Source organism: Dermacentor variabilis, chromosome 2, assembly GCF_050947875.1.
Source record: "Dermacentor variabilis isolate Ectoservices chromosome 2, ASM5094787v1, whole genome shotgun sequence".
In the NCBI taxonomy this organism is placed as follows: Eukaryota; Metazoa; Arthropoda; class Arachnida; order Ixodida; family Ixodidae; genus Dermacentor; species Dermacentor variabilis.
In genome coordinates this window covers 253342350-253365470 of record NC_134569.1, presented here as the reverse complement: position 1 = coordinate 253365470, position 23121 = coordinate 253342350, and the positions used below count along the sequence as shown (strand labels likewise).

The following is a 23121-nucleotide window of genomic DNA, read 5'->3' as shown; positions in this document are numbered from 1 at the left end:
GAGATTAACCAGCAGACCAAATATATGACGTGCAGGCCTAATGTTGTCTGTGGAATACCCTAGGGTCCTAGGTGCGGCAGACCGGCCTCTGCTTCAACGACATGGAAAGACAGCACAGTAATGACGCTCGAAAATGATACGGCAGCCGCTTCGCAGAATAACGCATAAAGTGTGAATTTGTAGCCATCTTCGCTAACACAATTTTCTAAGCAAAGGAAAAGGCAAGACATAATGAGAAATATATGAAGCGTATTATATAAGGAAAGTGGGCGATAAGTGTCTTAGCTGTCCTTCATTGCCACTGCATGAAAAAGAAAGTGTGATTTCTTTCCAGGTACCTCGCCACGTGAATGAATTGACTGTAAGCGTTTGTATAATGGTGTGTGCTTGATGCGCAATGCGTATAAAAGAGCCGGCCAATTGAAAAAAAAGCAGTAGTATCGCCCGAAAAGCAAAGGATCGATTTAGGTTGCAAATTAGTGGGAAGCTATGCGAAGTAAGGATAGTAGCTTTATCGGCCGTATAAAGATGTAAGCATAGGCATACCAACTAAATTAAGAAGCATGGTGTCCAGAGCTCACAAGCCAACATCAACACATCTCATTTGATGACCGCAGACACTTGCCGTCATAAGACTGCAGTGAGGAAAATCGGCAGCGACCAGTGAATTGACCTTCGGGCTTGCATCAACGCAAAGCACGCTACGATAAGGCAGCGCAGCGCGAACTGCGTACCCGCCGCTCATGGCCCGGGCGGGTGGGCCATGAGCGACGTGTTGTCAGATCCGCATCAAGCATGCCCCTCGCATTTATAGTGCCTTCAGTCAGCAGTTTCGAACTTCCGCCTTGATAGGCCGATTATACGTGTAATCAAATCGCATGTGCTCCACGACCATTAAACTGGATTACCTAACAGACGCGAACACTCTAATCTACGCTAGCAGCTGTAAGCTCATGACAACGAGCGGAACAAATCCGTGCCATTCGCTACTATGTTGACAGCATAGTCGCTGTCCAATCACAATGGCGCGATGGCGTCAAAGCGTTTCCATCTCCAAAGTTTGCCTCTCTACTTGCCTGCGTTTGCCACCAACGTGACTCGACATTGCCTTTCGACACGATCCCGCTAACTGGTCTCGAGTCTCCTTCTGAGTACGCTCGCGACGCCATAGATTCAGCAGCCAAGGCACACCAGATTTCCCAAGGTCGCCTTTCTGAGTGGCACGCAAGACAGAAGTTTCTTTATGACAACTGTCACCGTGATGTCCCGTTCTCTGCCGGTGACCTCGTCCTCTTTTGGACTTCTTGGCGGTGTGTGGGCCTATCGGAAAAACTGCTTTGCTGGTACTCTGGCCCTTAACGCTTCGTTCGACAATTCAGTGAAGTCACCTATGAAATAGCTCTAGCCGATGCTTCCCACTCGTCCACGTCATGTGATGGTGTCCACGTGGGTTGTCTCAAGCCATACCATGCGGCCGCCCTCTACCAGGCGCTAGGTCGGCGCTTTCGCCGCCGGGCGTTATGTCACGGTGCCACGAGAGCCTCAAAAAAGACGATCACCAAGTAGACGAAAGAGACGACGTATGGGGCCTAGCCTAAGGTTCCGCCATTCTGGTCGTACCGGCCATATCTTCTGCAGGGTAAACATGGTCCCATTTAACCTTATATATCTGCCCTTTCATCTTTTGTACCATATGCTCTAATGCCAAGGCTACTTACTTCTATTATAGATGGAATAAAAAAGGAAAGACGGACGCATTCTTGAAAATGTAAAACGATGCATTTAAAAGCAGCGAATTAAGACAGCTTCTGAAGAATATCAACTTACTGCCTATCTATATATCTGTGTAAATGTCTGTATGTATATGTCCTCACTATGTTAGGAAGAGTTGCGCGTATAAAAGGACGAACAAAGGAAAAAAAACATGGTAGACGGAAAGAGCGCACTTCCCTTCTATGTCGCTATCTTTCCTGTATAACTTTCCTGTGCTCGTGCTTTCACACGTGCAACTCTTCCTAACGTATCCATGCACCAACTCGCCCAGCAAGAAGTGGTTTAAACCATAACGTCACGGTTACTAAAGCAAATCGATAACTCAAACAAACAAACTTTATTTTAAAATAAAATAAACAAACCGTGATGTGAAAGTAGGTGCGGGCAATTCACTGACATTCACATCTTGACCGGACAGGAAATGCACAAGAGCCGTGTTTGAACGCTGCTTTGGCTTTTATGCCATTTATGGTGCAATTACTTATTCCACTGATTCCTTTCTCCAGCACAAGGTTGCCAGCGGGTACTTACATTGTCTCTCCCTCGTTTTTTTCTCCTCGATTGCTGTCAATGAGGACTGGCTTCACGCGTTTTGCGGTGGAGAGTAACGTGTATCGAAAAGTCGCAATAGCATAACGATTCATTTCCCTTTAATTCTTTCTTTCTCATAAGCCAACCGAGAGCAGCATATGATCGGAACAAGAAAGCGTGAAAAAAATGCTTACTTTATTCCGACCTTGCAATGCGATAGAGGTACGACCTGAAATGAAGAGTTCGATGAAAACTCGTCTGGTCGGGATTGCTCGCAGTCAAGAGCAAAAAAGGGTTGAATGTGCACGTTGCACATGTGCCAGTGAAAAAGCTGAAATACATGCTTGTAAATGTGAAAGACAAGCTTCCGAAAGAAAAAGGTACCCAAGTGTTGTGTATAACATTCCTTGTGCAGACTGTACTTACGTCTACATCGGCGAGACGGGCAATTTTCAAAGGCGCATCAAGGAACACCGTCATGATGTGAAAAAAAAAAAACTCTTCTAGCGCTCTTCCGGAGCATTCTGTACCAGAAGGACATAATCTTGACTGGGGCGGGGCGCATTTGCTTGCCACTGAAAGTAATCTAACCTCGCGTTTACATATCAAGTCATTACTAATCCAAACTACTGATCCCACGCTGTCGCGCAATCACGGCAGCCTTCCTTCCGTTTATGCCCGCTCTTTGCGCCATGTATTCACACATACATAATCATGTGTCCCCTTTCGTTTACTTTCATTGTGAACAAGGCCGCCGTATGGGAGCCGAAACGTCTTGGTTTTTTTTTCTTTTAATGTTATTGGTCGGCTTCCGTTTTACCCTTGTCTAGAAGTATACCCTAATAAAAATGTCCATAGGGCCATATGGCATGTGCTGTCCACGAAGTGTCCTCAGTGTCCCCATAGTAGTTCAAGTTCGTGAGGGCGCCGCCGAAAGGCACGTTGTTGCTCTCTACGACGAGCTCAACACGATATGTCGAGACAAACTAGCGGTTTGCGTGGTAATGTATAGCCAGCCTCTACGTTGCTGCTGTTCTCTGTGCAGGTATCATGGCAGTAATATTTGGAGGCTCCATGGCTGTGGTAGACGTCCTTTACCCGAGCAAGTTCCCTACAATCCTGGAGGTCGACTACGACACGCCTTACCGCTACTTCGTCGCGCAAGGAAACCAAAGCAGTCGCAATACGAGCGCCGCTAACAGCACGGCGAACACGCCCGTTCCGTTGCCGAAGTACCAAAAGATGGGACACGGCGACGATTACAGGTAACCAAGTGGGGCATTCTTTCACAGGTAAAAGGTACACAGCGAATCTGTTGGCTGCACCAGTCATTGTCAAGTGGCGCAAAACAGGACAAATGCTACACTTGCGGTTATTGTTGTTCCGCAGTTTTACAGGCGCTGAGCGGAAGGGTATTCAAAGGGCTCCATATGTGTGTCCGTCAGAGGCAAGGGATCCAGAGGATGTGTAGGGGAAGTTAATTGCTATATTTCATTGAAATGTGCAAGAGGTAAACAGAAATGAAGGTTCAGTGGGGACCAAACACAGACCCTCAGCATATTACGCGTGCCGTGGTATACCAATTAAGGTACCGCGATGATCACCGCCCGAAGACACAACACTATTCAAGATAGGTATAATAATGTGGCGCAGCTTCGTTTAGATGTATCGTCTCTCCCAGGAATGGTAACAGGTGCACAGCTGGTCACACATAAGCCGCCTTTTTGAAAATAAACACCTGAAGCCCCTAGTAGTAGCAGTTGGATAATAACACTCGCTCGGAGAAAACAGTAAGGAAATGGCAAAGTAAGAGACGTTCTCTGAAGCAAATCAGAAGAGCAAGGGTTGAATCTGTGCCGGCGTGTGTATTTGACCGAGTGTTTGATGGTTACACGAAGCAGGAGGTGCTGTACGTTCTCCAAAGTACTAAACTCTTTAAAAGCTGTGGCAGTAGAACGAAGTTCATGGCAAGGACATTTACTCGAAAAACCTGCAAGAGCCTCTACTGGAATTGGTCAGTCGTACTAAACATTCGAATAATCAGGTGTGAGCCAGAGCTTGCGAAATAGTGATGTTGACACTATTTACCTCAATATTTTATTTCACTCATTCCTAAAGCTCGGATTAACTTGTCAGATATTAGAGCGTGGGACTCCAGGTGAATTATCCGAATGATTTTGGGATTTTTTGTTTGTCAATTTTGTGACTGTCTGCTCTTATGCTGCTGAGTAAGACGCTATGTGTTCTACTCCCGATGGCAGCCACAAGGGCAGGGGCGATCGAGTTTGAATTGATCCGCTCCTCGTCTTGTCCTTTATTTTATTTTTTGCGCCGTTCTGAACTCGTATGCTATGCTTGGGAAACGTAATAAGTAACTCTAGCTGGCATCCACGTCAGGGTATCCATTCAATTGGTTACAGATCGATAAATAAATATTTCTACATCTTATTGGCAGTAAAAGGACTGCCTGTTGGACTTCTTCGTCTATCATGATGACTTGGAAACATTGAGCAAATAATCTGGGACACAGACACGGTCAACAAATGAGCACGAATGCTTTCGTCCTTCGATATTCCGTTTGTCTGCGTCCCAGACTGTTTTGCGCTAAATTTTCCTGTCAATGTTACAGCAGCTTTTACATCGGCAAGGGAGGGTTATCAGGCGCTGTTGTATTATTAGGTGATACTTGACATGCTCAGCGTGACACCTATGTTTAGGCGTACCTGCGCGCGGCCACTATCGACACATTTCTTAGATGTCTCAACGTCATGGTAATGCCTTTTCCTTAGCACTAAAGTCCATTTGCTATAGTGAATAAGCATTGCAGACAAGAGAACTACGAGAAAACGACAGAAGACGACAGCCCATATTGTTGTCTTCTCGTAGTCCCGTTGTCCTGGATGTTTATTTGACATGTCGATGCTTGACTAACTAACCCAAGTTCGCACTCTTGTCGAGTTGCTGAATGGGGTTGTAGCAATTCGTTGTTGCACAAGGGGGCCACATTTAGAATTCGAGTTTGTTATCAACGACATGTTCTACAGTTTTTTCTATATCGGGCCGACCCGCGGCGAAGGTGAAGCAGGCTTCAAGCACTCCACCTACTTGCAAAAATAAGTTTAACAGCTTGGGTACGAATAGAACACGTATCAGGCATTAAGCTAATAAGAATTTTCACCCACGTAGGCTATGTGTACGTTCGCTCCTCTCCTTCTTTGTCGGCGTTCCAAGTGCTCGCGTATCTACTGTCCGTCCGCTCTCCTGTCGTGATGGTCCCGTCGAAACGTCACGCTTGCCTAGTTTCCTTCGTCTCTTCGTTGGTACGGGGTTCCCTACATTCAAATGATGTGTTTCAATTAGGAAGGAGAGAGAGAGAGTAAAACGTGTTAATTAATAATATTTGGATGGCGAGAGCAGTGTGGGAGGAACCCTCAGTCCAGGGTCCCTAAGATGATGCCGGCGATGTTTCGAGCCCGTTGTGTCACAGCTCGGAGGACCTCGGGAGGTCCGTCGCGGAGGGCATCGTCCCACAGCTCTTTGTTGCGTAGAGGGTAAAGGAGAGTTGGCAAGGGAGGAAAGAGGTTGGCAGTCCACTCAATCGCGACGTGGAAGATTGTGGGCGAGCTGCCACAGCCAGGGCAACGATCTGCATAACAGTGGGGGTAGACTTTATTGAGAGAGACAAGATTTGGAAAAGTTGCGGTTTGTAAGTGGCGTAATGCTACTGCTTCCTCCCGCGAAAAGGACGGCGGTGGTGGGGCGTGGGTGCGACGAATGCATGTGTAATGACGGAGTGTTTCTTTGTAACGGAGCAAGGGATCCCTCCACTCTGAACTAGTCGGCTCACCACGCCGAGTCGCCCGGAGGGAAATTTCTCGGGCAACCGCATGTACGCGTTCGTTACACGGCAGCGAGATATGACCAGGGGTCCAGAGTAAGTGGATGCGGGGAGGTGTTGTTGGCGTATTTTGCGGGATCTGTTTGAGAATTTGGTGCGCCGCTTTCGGGATGTCATGTCCTGATAGGAACGCCCGGCATGCCTATTGCGATTCCGTCAATATATACACTTCCTCAGGAACACGGATGGCGTATCGAATTGCAAGAGCAACACCGAGAATTTCTCCGTAAGCGGCATTTGTTCCGCGCATTCCAGCAGAGTCTCTCAGGGATTCGGTGCCATCCAAAACTAACCAGGTATAGCCCTCTTGAGTGCGTGATGTGTCCGTGTATAAAGTATGTGTTTCCGGGATGTTTGCAAGCATGCGGCCAATGTATCGTGCACGGGCTTTGCGCCGCCCTTTGTCATGCTCGGGGTGCATATTACGTGGCAATGGATGAATACTTAGTGCTTGGCGTATCGGTGACAAGATCGTTGGCCGGGTTTCCGACTCAAGGGGTGGGGCAGAGTATCCTAGCCGTCTGAGAAGGTGGCGGCCAGTAGGAGTGAGTAGGAGGCGCTGGCGATGGCCGACCCAATGTGCCTCTAGCAGCTCGCCAAGTGTGTTGTGTGTCCCTAAGTTAAGGAGACGGCGTGTGGAGGTATAATTCGGGAGGCCACGGACCAGCTTCTTCGCTTTGCGAATCATTGAGTCTATGCGAAGTAGTTGCGCTTGGGTCAACCGCTGAAATGGGAGATGGTAGGTAAGGCGGCTGATCACGCATGCCTCCACCAAGCGCAGCAGGTCCTCTTCTGGAAGACCCGAGCGCCTGTTGGAGACCCTCCGGATCATGGCCAGAATTTGCTCAATCTGCCTGGATAGAAGGGAAACATTGTAGTTTGACCTGCCATCCACTTGGACGTGTAGGCCGAGGATACGAGCACGATATCCTGTGGTATCGGTGTGCAATCCACGTGCACAGTGATAGGGGGAGTAGAGGAACGGCTCCGGGGGCGAATTATTATGAGCTCCGACTTTTCCGGAGCACAAATTAAGCCGCATTTTCTCGCGTACTCGGAAACTGTATCGACTGCTTGCTGCAGTCGGTCCTGGATGGCTCCGTCGGAACCCCGTGTCGACCAGATAGTAATGTCGTCCGCATAAATAGCGTGGGCGACATCAGGGATCTGGTCGAGTAGCCGGGGGAGCCCTGCGAGCGCGATATTGAATCGAGTAGGGGAAAGAACTGAGCCCTGGGGTGTCCCACGTCCTACAAGGCGAATCGTACCGGATCTATGCGGTCCCACTCCTACGGTGGCTGTGCGATCTCGAAGAAATGCGCGGATATAGTTGTACATGCGAGTTCCACAGTGTGAATGTGCAACATTGCGAAGCATGAGGTCATGTTCAACATTATCGAATGCCCCTTTTAGGTCTAAGGCGATGAGTGCTCTCGTTTGGGCGGACGACGCAGGTCCTATGACTTCCTCCCGCAATTGTAAGAGCACATGTTTGGCAGACAGATGAGCCCGATATCCGAATTGAGAGTTAGAAAAGAATGATTTTTCTTCGAGGAAGGGCTGCAGACGCCGCAAGAGTACATGCTCCATGAGCTTACCAATGCAAGATGTTAGGGAGATGGGTCGTAAGTTGTCAACTTTAACAGGCTTGCCCGGTTTGGGGATCAGTGTGATGTCGGCGTGTCGCCATGCTTGGGGAAGCATGCCCGGGAGCGAGCAATCATTGAAGATATGGGTGATGTGGTTAATATCCGCGTCACTGAGGTTACGAAGGGTGGCGAAACGAATGTGGTCGGCTCCCGGTGGCGTGTTGCGGCGTAGGTCTTGTAGGACCACCCGCACCTCGTCAGGTGTGATGTCTGCATCGAGCAGTTCGTTCCCCTCGCCTACATAAGGATAGTCAGGTTACTGCGGCGGCGGGCCTGTGGTTTTGAAATGCTTCTCTAGCTCTCTGAGGAGTGTCGAGACATCGTCCCTGTACTCATGCATTAGGATGTGCAGCTGTTGAAATGTTTTTCCCTTTGTTGTGGTCGGATCCGTGAGTGAGCGATGAATCGACCACGTTTTTGCTGTGCTCAATGTGCCTGAGGGGCGATCGCAAAATTCTCACCAGTTATTCCCCGTAAGGATATCTGCATACTCCTTAGATTCCCGTTTAATTTGATCTGTACGTTTCTTAAGTTTGCGGTTGAGGCGTTGTCGTTTCAATTGTCGTGTCAACCCTCTGCGGGTGTTCGAAAGATGAAGTAAATGCGTGTCTATGTCTGCTGTCTTGGTTGTGGTGCGCAGTGTGCTCGTGGTGGCCTCTAGATCTTGTGCGAGTGAGTCAAGCCAGCGTTCGTACCCTTGGCGCTCAGGTGGGTCCTGGCGGCGTTCCCTGAATTTCGCCCAATCTGTTATACGCACATTTCGCTCGGGCTTTCGCGCACCCCGTAATGACAAGGTGGTCGCCACAATGTAGTGGTCACTACCAAGGTGCTCTTCTAAAAGGCCCGTGTGCAACGACTGGGCCGGTATTGCGCACCAAGATAAGGTCAGGGCAGGTGTCACGAGATAGGCTGTTGCCCATCCGAGTGGGGTGCTCTGGGTGGGTAAGCAGTGTGTATCTCATGTTACAGATAGCATTCCATAAGCGGGTCCCTTTAGCCTGCGATTTAAAGTAACCCCATGCAGTATGCGGAGCGTTAAAGTCGCCGGCCACCACACAAACCCGTCCAAACCTACCAAATTCTGTTAGTAGGTGCTAAAAACAGTGCGTTCGCGCACGGGGGGAACTGTATGCATTGAGTATAAACAGACTCTCGCTGCGTTTGCCTTGCGTAATTATTTCCAATATTTGGCGAGGAATGTCAATGTTAGTGGTATGCATGCGACATGTAACATGTGTGGAAACTAAGGCTCGCACAAGAGGAAAGACACCCGAGAGCGTGCTGTAGCCGGATAAAGAAGGGGTGCAGTTTACTTCCTGTAAGACGATGACATCGGGAGGGTTCATGGATGTGGCGATATACTGCTGTAGGGAACCTCGTTTTCGGCAGAATCCCCCACAATTCTACTGCCACACCACTAGTTGCTCCGCGTTACGCGGCACCAACATCATCGCGAGAGGAAGCAGGCGGTCGTGCGTAGGGATGCGGTGTAAGAGTTGAGGAGGACTTTGGGATGAGAAACTTGGGAGGTTTATTTACATTATTTCCAGTGAGACGACCAAGATATTACCAGTTATAAAAGTCATTACGGGCCGGCAGCAACTTGGCCGCTGCGGCCCGTGGCAAGAAGCTCGGAAGAGATGAATCAAGGGAATGTTCCAGGAATGCTCTCGGTCTCTGTCTTTTAAGCCCTTCGGTGTGTCGAAGACACGTCACGTTCGGCCAATGGGAGAGCCCGCTCAGGTGACGCCATTTTCGGCCAATGGGTGAGCCCGCTCAGGTGTCGTCATTTTCGGCCAATGGTGGGCGCCCGTGCGATGGTGTCACACCTGCCGGAGAGGGTCGCTGCTTGGTCCCCAATTGCCCGAGGGCTTATTTCTCCCTGCGGTCGTCCCTTGCTGACTTGCAATGTGCCGTCACAATAGGCGGATGGGGGTGACGCTGCCAGAGTTTCACGGTGCATTACACCCGTCTTGCCTCTTGGACCCAAGTTACCTGGAACAGTGCCAGGCTCTCGCTTCACTTTCGGGAAGAGTCAAGCAGTGAATAGCTCCACCTGCGGCACACCAGGTGGGGGCCGCCAACTTGTTTCCACGTGCCCCGCCTCTGGAATGTGGTATCCGTGCTTCTGCGCTTCTTAATTAGCTGTGGCGCGATTCGATGGGGTCTGGTGAGCTCGGAGGAGGCTCCGGAAAAGATCCCGTATCTAACAGCTCGTCCTCGCCACGGAAGTTCGGAATGGCCGGTGAAATCAATTCGCTGGCCATGAAGAACGCTGATAGAACCTGCAGGGTACAGGTGTCGAGCCTCGTTTCACGAACTTCGCGATCGTGGGCCCTGGAGAACGTACGTCAAACAAACAAAACAACACAGCGCTGCACCACGTGTAAGCGCAGGCTCTTCACCCCTGACTCGCCAGGCTATTACTGAGTCAAAATGAACCCTGGTCTTTTATTTCCCCAATTTTGACAAATCTGTTCCAACCACCTTTCCAAACAGCTATCCGTTTCTCCCCGAATGCCAACAAGACCAGAGCGTCATGGTTGTAGTAAAACAATGGGTCGTTGCCGTTGCAAACAAACAATGAAAACAGCCGAACATAACTTAAGTGGCCTAACTACTCAAACAGCATGTTTCGAACCTATCGCAGTGGCGTACTTATCGCACGTATTGGTGCCACTGAACAGTCTGGTCAACTTCACGAGTACGTAATCACAAATGCGCTAGCCGTGTGGTCACTAATCAGAACGCGTACTTGCGTCGTAGGCAAACTTTTTATTACGCTTACTGACGTTTGTTCCTTTAGTCCCTACAGGACACGTAACTTACGCGAGCAATTAAACTTGCGGGGCTTACGCACTCCGCAGAAACCTTAAAATGATGCGTCTTCTAATAACTAGCTCCACGCACGCTTACTACAGAAGTCAGAACACGGCTGCCCTCAACACACACGAGCAACCCAGTCATAAATCTGCTTCCTTCCGTCCACACTGGACACGCGCTAATGGAACTACGAACGCTTCTCAGTGCAAATGATGCACTTCCTGAAAACCTACGCGGTTAGCCTTAGAAAATAAAAAAGCGCATAAACAAGAAGGTTAACTAAAACACGCGCGCGCTGCGATTGGCCTCTCAACGATAACCTTGTTCTTCAGGTTACTCACCCACACAAAAAAAGAAAGCCTATCTACTCATTAACTAACTCGCGAGACTACAGGTTTACATAAAACGCATCTTTCAAACCTCCGAGCTTCTCAAACAAAACAAAGCTCATACTTTTATTTATTGAAAGAAATTAGTCTCAATTCGCAAAAATCTTCAAAAAATAAAACAAAACAACATGTTTCACTTCTACAGAAGTTGCCTTCGCCTCCCGTTTCAAATCTTTACGACTGACTCATACTTTTGAGTCGTACTCGAGGTGCTCGCGGTCCGAAAGCTACTCTGGCTACCGAGGAACAACAAAAGGGCTTACTCACTATCAGCTCCCCCAAGACGTTACAGTCCCCTGCCAATTTGCGTCCTGGCGCCCCGCTTTCATCACGACCTCGATTGACCGCGTCGCTACTCCCCACCTGCTCTCGTCTTGCCACCTTGCGCTTCTTTGTACTACACGCTGAGCTTCGAAAAGAACGACGGAACGACGAGAAATTTAAATGCCCCTTGCCCTTCGTGCGCGTCCGTGCAGAACATGCTTCTCGGTCTCTATTTGACCGGTGTCTCGAATATCTTGGATGGGTCAACATCGTCAACGACGACCGCACCCTTCTTCGCGCCCGTCGCCGTTTTTGGCTTCGCTACATTAGCCATCGCATTCCGATCTTTACGGCACTCCTTTCTGCGGCGCTTTCTCTTGAAATTCTCTTTCACGCCACCTTCTCGTGCCTCGTGCTGGCCGTTACACATCTCATCGGCCCGGATCGGTCTCTTACCCGCACAGTCTGATTGATTTTCATTTAAATCAACACTCTCTCTGCCTCGACTGGCGGACAACTCAACCGACTCTTGAACAATGCAGCAGGCTTTACTCGAGTTATGCAACTCGCACTCTTGCGAACTGTCCTCTACTGCATTGCCCAGCTCACGCTGTGCATCGGCACACAGCCAGCCGGTATCGATCGCTGTCTCACGCGCACAGTCCGAATGATTAATAACTGAATGATTCCTATCTAGGCTATATAGACTGGCGGAGAGCTGCACCGATCCCTGAACAATGCAGTTGTGTTCTCTTGAGCTACCTAGCTCGCCATCCTGAGAATTACCCTCAACTGCATCGTCCAGCTGGGACTTCACTTCGGCACACAAAGCTGACTCAACATGGGTGCTCATGTCTGTCGGGTCAACAGTACTCTGTGCCTCGCTAACGACTTAAATACCATGAGATGCGACGCACACGCTCGGTAACTATGCCAATTTGTTCGCAGCTGGCCTAGCTGTCTCTACAGTCCTCTGTTGGCACAGCACCTCGTCGCTCTCACTCTGGCCTTTAACGGCCTCTGTTGCCACTAAGGCATCGTTAGCAGCTAGCTTTTTCCCTTCACCTATGAATGTGCAGCCAATTTCACAGGCACTACTCTTCTCGTCGGATTTTGGCGAAACTCCGCTAGACACTTCCTCATTCTTGTGCTCTGTACTGCCTACAGAATTTTCAGACAGGCGTTGCGTTTGTTCCTTTAACTGCTGAAAATATTGTATCTGTTTTTCCAATGCTGCTATCCCTCTCTCGTACTTTTGCTCACGCTTACGTTCTTGATACTCACGTTCGCGTTCATTCTCACGTTCTTGACGCTTACGCTCACTCTTACGTTCACGACGCTCACCCTCCCGTGGTTCTTGTATCACATCCCAAGCAAGCTCAATGCTTTTATCATCATTGTCACTATCTTGAATCGCCTTTATGATAGCTCGCGTTTTCATCTGTTCGTCCGCCTCAACTCCCAAATCGTCGCACACCAACAAGTCTAACCTCGTCAACCTTCTAAGATCCTTGGCAGCTGCCCCGACTGGTGGTTAGAATTGTTTTCTTTAAATTGTGCAAACACACAATGCAACAAACTCCCGATTCCTAGAACTATCAAAATGAACACACAAAATTTGAAGTCTGGCGAATCAAAAGGAAAAACAACACGCGCTCACTTACGGTTGCAGCACCCTGCCATCTGGTTCATTGGTCCGCTGTTCCCGGTTCCTCAGGACTCCCTGGGTCGAAAGCTCGCTCTTCTTCGCTACTCCCAGTTCCTCAGGACTACTTCGGACGAAGGCTCTCTCTTCTTCGCTGTTTCAAGTTCCTCGGGACTCCTTTGGACGAAGGCTCTTTTTCGCTGTTTCTGGTTCCTCAGGATTTCTCTCGACAAAGGTTGATCCGTAGCGCTGCCACCAGTTGTTGCATTTGGAGGTGATCCCCCCTCTGGCAACCATTTGTAAGAGTTGAGGAGGACTTTGTAATGAAAAACTTGGGAGGTTTATTTACATTATTTACAGCGAGACGACCAAAATATTAACAATCATAAAAGTCATTACGGGCCGGCAGCAACTCGGCCGCTGCGGCCCGTGGCAAGAAGCTCGGAAGAGATGAATCAAGGGAATGCCCTAGGAATGCTCTCGGTCTCTGTCTTTTAAGCCCTTCGGTGTCTCGTAGGCACGTCACGTTCGGCCAATGGGAGAGCCCGCTCAAGTGACGCCATTTTCGGCCAATCGGCGAGCCCGCTCAGGTGTCGTCATTTTCGGCCAATGGTAGGCGCCCGTGCGATGGTGTCACACCCGGCGGAGAGGGTCGCTGCTTGGTCCCCAATTGCCTGAGGGCTTATTTCTCCCTGCGGTCTTCCCTTGCTGACTTTCAATGCGCCGTCTCAATAGGCGGATGGGGGCGACGCTGCCAGAGTTTCACGGTGCATTACACCCGTCTTGCCTCTTGGACCCAAGTTACCTGGAACAGTGCCAGGCTCTCGCTTCACTTTCGGGAAGAGTCAAGCAGTGAATAGCTCCACCTGCGGCACACGAGGTGGGGGCCGCCAACTTGTTTGCACGTGCCCCGCCTCTGGAATGTGGTATCCGTGCTTCTGCGCTTCTTAATTAGCTGTGGCGAATTCGATGGGGTCTGGTGAACTCGAAGGAGGCTCCGGAAAAGATTGTCTGGGGGCGCAAAATATGTTGTGATGGCACAGACCCGCTGACCTAGGTTCAGCTCCCTCACCTTGTACAATGCGTCGGCTACGTGTGACTGGGGTGTGCTGATGATTGCCCAGTTCTGCTGAGGTCGCAGTCGGAATATTATGTCCTGACGATCCTCGAGGGTCAAGCCGGCTGCACTTCATAGAGCACTGGCGAGTTCTGGGCGCGTCCACTTATCGAGACAAAGTCCTTCGTGAGGCCGCAGAAGTTGAAGCAGGTTCTGATTCCGATTGCGCTTGCGTACGGTAGGCTGGGAGTCGTCCGGAATGCCCAAGATCTTCTCGGAGGGTTGCGTCTTAGCGCGCGTTTGATGGATGCGTCGCTTATGTATGACTGTCTTCCAACAGCCACCTGTGTCATCGTCAGTTTTGTCGTCGTAAATGTTCGGGGCAGCATCTTCCTCCACCCTTTCCCCGGTCGGAGTGTCCACCTCTCGCTGTTGGGAGGGAAAACCGGTGACGATGGGATCGGCGGCCACTCCCGCGGTATCCACCTCGGGCGTCTTCGTTGTTGTCGAGGAACGCGCGGCGGCGTTCTGCGTCGCCGATTGTGTCTTCTGCTCGTTGGAAAATGACGTTGCGGTAGATAAATGCTCCATCGAAACAGAGCGGTGAATTGGCCGAAGGCCCTTTTCACGCCCGTTTATAACATGGGCCTCGGAAGAGCTGGTCACTTGGCGCTCTTGGTTCATGGTGTAGAAAACACGCCAAGGCGCTATGGCCCCGGCAGGGGCAGCCGCGTGGGAACTGCTTCAGATCTGTAGAGGCGTGGGGAGCGGCAAGAAAGTTCCTGGAAGAAAAGGCGGTCGGTGGGAAACGGCGAGAAAGCCGCTTCCCAAATGACTCCCGGCGAAAGCGCATTAGAAGGAATAGCGCCAACTAAGACGATCACGAGAGGGAGAACGACTCAGGACAAGCACCGTGCTGTGTCGTTTGCTTGTTCTGTGTCGGTCTCCCTCTCGTGATCGTCTTAGTTGGCACTGTTCCTTCCTAATTCAAGTATGCACCATCTAGCCCAAATGAATGTTGTCATGAAGTGATCTGTTGTTGGTAAGATTTATTAGGCATTTTCTCTCTCTTCATTTGCGCGAGAACAGCCTACATAGCGCTTATGCGTATGTCGTGTCCCCTTTATGTCGCCTGTTTTTTTTTCCTCACCGTTTAAATGAAAGTGTGCAGTCATAGAACTTAGTCGAACAAGATTCTTGTGTGCGCGTCCGTTTGTTTTCCTCTTTTGATGCGCGTGCTAGTCTTCACAGTTCATTCTTTTTTCTCCCCGTAGTCCTCCCACAGTGCAAGGCAGGCCGCCTCTCTCTCTTCTCTTTTTTCTATGTGTCCGAGTATAAGCGCTGCTGAGCATGATTGCTGTTGATTCTTAGGTCGAGTCAGTCCGGCCCATTTCGGTTAATGAGTGAATTGCGCAGCGTTCCCCAACTATCATGCACAAAGACTTGAAAAAAGAGCAGTTGCGTTACTCGAAGAAAACGTAGTGCATATTGTTTCCAGTACAGCGCAGTAGCCGCCAGTAATTATTTCGTAAGTGAGATTTAACTCGGTAATTGCAATTAAGTATCTAACTCGAGAAGTTCTATCCCAATTTTCAAAGTGTCAATGAGGCATTTGTAGGCACCCCAAAATCACATCTAAATGCGGTGTTTTCAGCGACATACTTATTGCATACAATTGTTTCCGACTGGCAAAGAAACCTCACGAAGCATGAAAAATACGAGGTGAGGGCCCTCCCACCCGCATCAAAAAGCAGAGCCTCAAAATAAGCCGATTGAAAGCACCTGCATTACCGGTCGCAAACGCGAAGAGACAGCGCATCCCCTTGATAAGCACCAACAGCAGGTTTCGCGACTTCGCAGCAATTCCGTCCTCTCATTTCTACGTCACACTTATTATCCGTCTCTCAAGGTCGACTGGCCACATTGATAACGAAAGCCCCTTGACAACGCGGTCGAAACGCTGCTCTGACCACGCACAAAATAGGAAAAGCAACATAAAAGGCATAGAATATCTAAAAATCCCGGATTTTTTCACACTGCATCAAAAGAGTGCGCGCGAAGCTATATTTCGCACCAGAATCTTGCTTCAGGCCAAAGCCAAATTAAAGTGACCGTTTTATTTTTCATGACAGTGTATACGTACTGCAAAAGCAGGTTCGTGTCAAAAAATAAAAGCGAAATAAACCGACCGGGAAGCGACCAACGCGTAGAGAAACAACAAAACCGATACGTTCAAGAAAGTAAATATACCACTTCTAAATGAGCCGAATTGGCAATTAGGATGTCTGCACAAAAACAAAAGAAAAAAAAAGACGTCAGATTTCAGTGTGCCCTTATTATCTATGAATTCGTAAAGTCCGTTTAACACCAACCTAGAGGACGTGTTCGAATAGGTCTCCTTTTTGGCAGCTACACAGTTTTGTGTCCGTTTTATCAAATATTCAGTCGCTTTTTTGATGACCGACGCCGGAATTATACGGCAGGAATCCGTTATCATTGCCTTGAACTTACCTGACGTTCATTTCGATAATGCAAGCATGATCTTTCAAATAACCCCAAAGAAGGAAATCCAGCGGAGACAGGTCAGGTGACCCAGCCGGCCAATTCACAGGCTCGTGTCTTCCTATCTACTGCGCATGAAAAGTCGCATCCAGCCTGTTTTGAGCTCGGCTGCTGCTGTGTGTGGTTGCCCCATCTTGCTGATACCATAGAAGTGGAAGACGTGATAGCGCGATTTCGCTGAGAAACTCATCCACCACTTCTTGAAAGATGTCGTTCACGTAACGCTGTCCAGCCAGTGTCTGACCGAAGAAGGTGGGACCGATTATAGCACCGGCGCAAATTCCGAACTCCACATTAAGCGATCACTAGTACTGGTGCCGATCGCGCTTTACTCAGTGTAGATTATAGTCCCTCCATTTATGTGCATTAGGCAAATTTGCCTAGGCGTTTCTGCAAAAATTCGCTTTATCTGTGCACATGATGTTGCTCAAAAAGTCCGTTGACTCATCGGTTTTTCTGAGGACCCAATTAGAGAAATAGAGACGATTGTACAGGTCCCCACCTTCTAAGAATTGGTGCTGGTTCAGGTGGTATGGGTGAAAGGCGTCGTTTAGTATCCTCCAAACTGATTAAGTGGAAATTGGTACATGGGCGGCCACATCTCCAGCGCTAGCATGAAGGTTTTAGGCCATAAATGCTAGAACATTTGTGCGTAAGCTAGGACTCAAAGACGGAGTCTTCCGCCGCTGTTTCTTGAAGCTGCCGGTTTGTCTCAGGTTTTCATCATTTCTGATGCTAGTCGGTGCCAAAGCAAGCATCATGTTTACCTTCTGCTCATTAGAGAAAGACATGTCGACTGGGACGGAACAACCCACACCTTTAAACCTCTGCACTGATGTTGTCAATTCGTTTTTGTGTTGATAGGTTTTCTCGCAAAAAAAAGAAAAACATCCGCGCACTTTATCTACGCTAAGACAGCAGCTGTCACAGCTTGTTTCCAACTAACAGCAAGCGCGACGTGACGTGTAATTTCGGCCGGGGCGTGGCACATAAGGCACTAGCTCGATGACGATGTTTTTCTTTATTTCGTTCTCGATAACTCAGGGGTGCCTGTTGGAGGGCGTTGCATTATGATCCGAGGCGGGGGGGGGGGAGCGCAGTCACGGGCTATTCTCCATATTTCGTGGGGTTTATTTATCAGTTGGAAAAAAATAGTACGCAATTAGTACGTCGCTGAAGATACCGCCGTTAGATGTGCATTAGCTGTGCCTTCAAATGCCTTATTGACACTTTGATAATTAGGATAGTACGGCTGGAGTTAAATAATTAATGACAATTACCTAATTAAATCTCAGTAACGAAAAAATTACTGGCAGCCACTCCACTGTACTCGAAACAATATGCGCTAAGTTTTCTTCGAGTAACGCACTGCTCGTTCTTTTTGGTCTTGGTGCATGAAATTTAAATGGGACACCCTGTATGTATTTATGACCTTTGCATGCTACTGAAGATGTTTCGATCCATAATAAATGTAAATTATTAGAAATGTGTTTTTCCTCAGTTGTTAGCATTCCTTCGTGGAAAGAGAAGCAATAGTGAGAACACATCATTGACATGCATTTCACACGCCGTTGACTAAAGGCTTTGCCCAAGGGGTCACTGAAGTCTTTAGGTCTTTTCATGACCAAAAAAAAGCACACAAAGCAATTTAAAGCGAGGTGAACATACAGCAACATATTCATTCTCAAGGCATAGGCTATCCATATCTTTAGAAATAGTTTTTGATTGGTTACCTCCGTTGCTTTCTAAAATCCTCTGTGTATATTTAAATATATTTTGTGTGTGCATAGTGTTTGCACTGGAAATTTAAAACAATGAAGCGAGGAAATACGGATGACGCAACCTCCGCTCGTGCTTATAGTGTGCGTGTCCTTGTATTGCCAGAATTTGCAGAATAAAAGCGAAAGAGTGAACTAAAAGCCGTGGACATCCGCGCCAACAACGATACAGGAAGCTATTAGCCCCATTAAAATTTTAAGTGAAAAAGCCGGGGAAAGTCAAAAGAAACCATAAATGACATGGGGGACAAAGCTAATGGCACTTTAGGTGTGTGTGTGTGGAGGGGGACCTTGGATACCGCCCGTGGGGGGCCTGAGCCTTCCCCCCCCCCGGAAAACGCGAGAGGGTGCTCGGGCCCCGGAGCTCCCGCGCAGTAGGCGCCTATGCCCACGTCACCTGACCGCGCACTGCAGTCCATCTGTAGCGAAGACCGATGCTAGCATTGGCCTTGTGACGCTCTCCATTGTGGAGCCTTTCAAACGTGCCACGCTCGCATTCTGTACGACCAGTCTAGACAGGGTTCTCTTTGTTTATTCGCGTCACCTCAAAGGCATCGGAGCATTGTGTGAAGTAGGGATGACATAGATGGGGGTAATGTCAAAAGAACACGATTATAGAATGTTTATTGACTGTTAGTACCGATCACTGAAGAGTAATAACATAATTATACAGTAGTCAATGACAAATTAGTCATTAGAAAATATATGACCGTTTCTTCTGAGCACATCGCCAACGGGTGTTCACAATGTGCTCCGGAAAACCGGGCATTCTGAGCACTGGACGCCCAGAATTACACTGAGATACCGGGAACATTGTTGTACCGTCTTTGAGACGCAGAAATATTGTGTTATAGGTTTTAAGAAATGCTTATATTGCGCTATAGATTTCAAAAACTATTGTAGCGTGAAAAAAATCAGAAGAGATACACTGGCAGTGTTGTAAATGTGTAACGTTATGTTGGCAACCTAAAGCAGAGGGCAGTTGCAATGGGTTATAAGAGATAAGAAGAGATATTGACATTGAAATGCATATACATAGCTTGGGGCATGTGGCACAGGCCACCTGGACCATTGTGGCTCGGGCACCTGTGAATTTGGCATGACAAGAGTCTTTGGGTGCTGTGTCGTCCCTGGCTGTGTCTGAAAAGCCATTCGGTGAACGTCTTAGCGGCGCACGCATGACTTCGGCTCGCGTTCCCGCGCACGCCCTGTGGCTTAGCTGGGCCGCATATACAAACTCTGCTTTTTTTTCTAGTTTGTGAAGGAATTAATGAATACCGACATCCTATCTGTGGAAATAAAACGAAAAGCCGGACTGTTAACCTCGACCCTGTCAATCGTGCAGCGGACCTTCTTCGAGTGGCCTGCACCAACTTGGAAGCGAAGATGGTGACTCCATCACGCACATAATCGATGACACGGAGGACGGCATTGACAACGCCGCCTTCGAGCAGGAGAGCGACGACGGCTGCGTCATCGTAGATGGCAAGCGCGCCGTGACGCTCCAGGACTTCGGCAAATTCGCCGACTCCAACCGGGCTCAAAGCCCCGCAGGATCCCGGGCCGGTTCTGTGGCAGCTAAGAGACGCGTTCTCGGCTCTAGCATCGGATTCAACGTGAAGGACGTCACCATAGACATGCACAGTGACTCGTCCAAGTGGTGACATCTTTTACCGCACGGGGATCAGGAACTGTGTCGCTGCGGCGCAGCAAAATTAGATAAGTTGCCCGCCACACTGACATGTGCGCAGGTGCTGCCTAGTCGAACAACACTGCGAACACGCAAATGATCATGTGTGCAATCTCGCCACAAGGTAGCAGGCGGTGCCAGTACACTACCTATTTGGGTCTTTGGTCATGCCTCGAAGCAAAATTTCTGCGAGCCGCATGGTCCAAGATATTTTTCGCTGTACGTTTTACGTGCACAAGAAGAGAAAGACTAGAGAAATAGTTCGCTTTGGTTTCCTGGCGAAATGAAATGAGTCACTTAGGACATCCAATAGTTTCAATCAATTGTTGCATGATGTGACTTAATATTCAACATCGGCCTGTCTGTTCGGTCCTATAAAGAAGTGCGTGGATTTTTGATTACATTATGTGTGACATCATGCTTCTTTATTGTTTTTTATATTTATGCCATAGCGAAAGTATAATAGCTCATCTTGAGAATATTCACCCTATTGAAAATGTCATTCTTCCTCAGAAAGCTTCACCTGACTTTAAAATTTTGTTTGTAGATGCATGCGTCGCACTTGCATTCGGCAGTTCCCGTATGAAAAAAAAAATATACTGTCAATGTGACCACATGCCAAGGATGGAACATTCGCGTTCCCTGAGTCGCTAAAAGGACGTAGATGTATGACAGGCGTCGACTGCGTTTGAGAATAAAAATCTGCGAATTCAGCACGAGTTTACAAAATTTCCTGTTCATCGGCTGCTCATATTTGTTCGGGTAGCAGAGATACACCATACTGCCTTCAGTGCTGCGTACTAAGAGGTACGTTTTAGTGCCAAACGCTCTTACTAGAAGGCAACAAATTTAACACCTTTGTGAAGATATTCACAACTGTTCAGTGTGTGATTTCAAATGGAAATATTTAGTCAAGCCCAAAGAAAGTCGACTGAGGTATTGTATGGGAGCTTTGACATTATCTCCACAATAATGGCGTTAACCATAGCATGCACTTCATACGTTTACATTTACTTTCCATGCAAAACGGCTTTCTAGACACAAATTAGGTGACCATATCTGCCATAAATTGTGTAAGTGTCCAGAAAGTCGTGCGTCTTTGTGCAGGTGAATGCTACTGGCACATCAGGGCATATGCATAACATTACAAGTTTGCGATGGAGCAATTCAAAAAGATCACTTCTTTGATTAAACAAGTTGAAAGAGACTAATATTTTTCGTGTAAAGCTTGCGGATAGGTTGGTGATGTTGAGTAGTTCTGCTAGGCCTGGTTAAATTAAAGGAACAGTGCACTTTTTATCATCAGTAGCTGTCCACCTGCTCAATCGTAAGGAAACTTTAAACCATGCAGGTGTCATGATAGTTAAAGAAATTATTGCTACATTTGATGCCTCCATACAGGCTAGTTTTAGGAATGACAGACAGTTATGAACTCAACTCTGTTACAGCACAGTAAAAGAACAGCTTTATGCAGGTTCGCCGCAGCTTTGGCATTTTTTTTTCTTTTGTAGTTATTGCAAGTTATGGTTGCTTGTCTACAAGAATGTTGTATAGTTCTCGTTGTTCATGGGAGTGAACATTATTTGCATTTAAATTTGGAACATCATTGCACTGTTTTATTTCCATTTTTCACATTCATTTTCATTGTTCTGTTACATTTTAGTAGTAATTGCATGCTATTTTTATCGTGTGTTCTGTAAGCAACCATGGTTTGTGCGTGTATGTTATTTATTGCTGGCACTCGAGAGCTCGTCTTCACTTGGCGCCCCTTGTTTACGAGGTAAACATTGTGTTATGTAAAAAATGGCCGCCAGAATTAGTGTGTGATAATGACTCTAGTCTCCATTGTGTTTGAGATACCCTTGTCATAGATGAAAATCCAGCGGTATTACGAGTGATCACACTTGCGTTAAACGAGTCATGAAACCATGCTTTGTTGCTATACTATAAAACAAGTGCCATTGATTTGATGCTGTCAGCCGCCGTAGGACATACTGAGCCTCTGTTTGACAACTGTGAGCGCTGTTGCCGAATCTTTCTTCTGATGGTGTACAATGTGTGGTCTGTCTAGACGTAGCCGCGTTGGGTACCAGGAGATGGCACATGTGCCGCAGCCAAGGAATTTCTGCGCCAAAAGCGGGAAATTGCGCCGCCTTGCATACAAGGCACTGCCCTGTGACGTTTCTTTTCGCAATTATGTTGTTGAGTACTTTTTCCTTGAATGTAGATACAAAGGTGTGACAAGGGTATTGGTTTTTCAACCATTACGATTGTGGCCGCGTTTTGTTTTGGATGTCATTTTTGCAAGTTTTCTGTTAACTGTCAATAAAGTTCCAACGCTGTTTTAGTGTGCTTTGTTTGAGGCCGAAATTGTTTTTCCGCCTAACGCTCACGTCAGTGAAACAACGCATGCTTAGACGGTTGGGACATCAGAGCTAACATATGATTCCTAGCAATTCATGGCATTCAGGCAGGCATACGAAACAACCGAAGAACAACACATTCGTTCCTCTTGTATTATTTCATACCAACTTGCTCAGCTTCCTGAGACGTAGTCCACGGCAGGGTGACATGCACACATTGAAAGCACCGGTCTTCATACGCGAGCTCTGGAGAACAACGGAATGTAAAGCACAACTTATTAACCTGCTTGGTTCACATGAAACACTCAACGCAAAAAAGAACAAACATGCGAGATGGGTGAAACAGCACAATATCCGCTTACAACTCCGTATTGGGAAAAGACAATGCAAAATTTGTGTTCCCTATTGCACAAGCTGTAACTTGCTGGTCCTAGAGCGTCACATCATGACAATGTATTGCAAACGTTCCATAGATATCACAACTCAAATATAATAAGATGCGTACGCATCGCGGCCGCATTCATCACCTATTTCGTTTTATAAAAAAATGTTTGCACTAATGCACATGTCAACGTGTTCTTGCTCTTTCCGAAATTCGCCAGCTCCCTAAGAAGTGTTTTATACCCAGATGCAGTACGCAGTAACACGAATAATGTTGTCGCACATCTATAAAAAAACAGTTTGATAACCCAAAAATTC

At 47.9% G+C, this 23121-nt stretch overlaps 1 protein-coding gene across 6 annotated transcripts in view; it reads left to right on the top strand.

Moving 5' to 3' along the window:
* Positions 1-22406, top strand: part of LOC142573238 (dual oxidase maturation factor 1-like) — a 245561-nt gene extending 223155 nt beyond the window's left edge. For all 6 annotated transcript variants that reach the window (XM_075682842.1, XM_075682843.1, XM_075682838.1 and 3 more), the window contains 2 exons: positions 3350-3569; positions 19715-22406. In XM_075682842.1, coding sequence (XP_075538957.1) covers positions 3350-3569; positions 19715-20033 — 539 coding nt within the window. In that variant the 3' untranslated portion in view covers positions 20034-22406. The remainder of the gene's footprint in view (positions 1-3349; positions 3570-19714) is intronic.
* Positions 22407-23121: the final 715 nt, after the last annotated feature.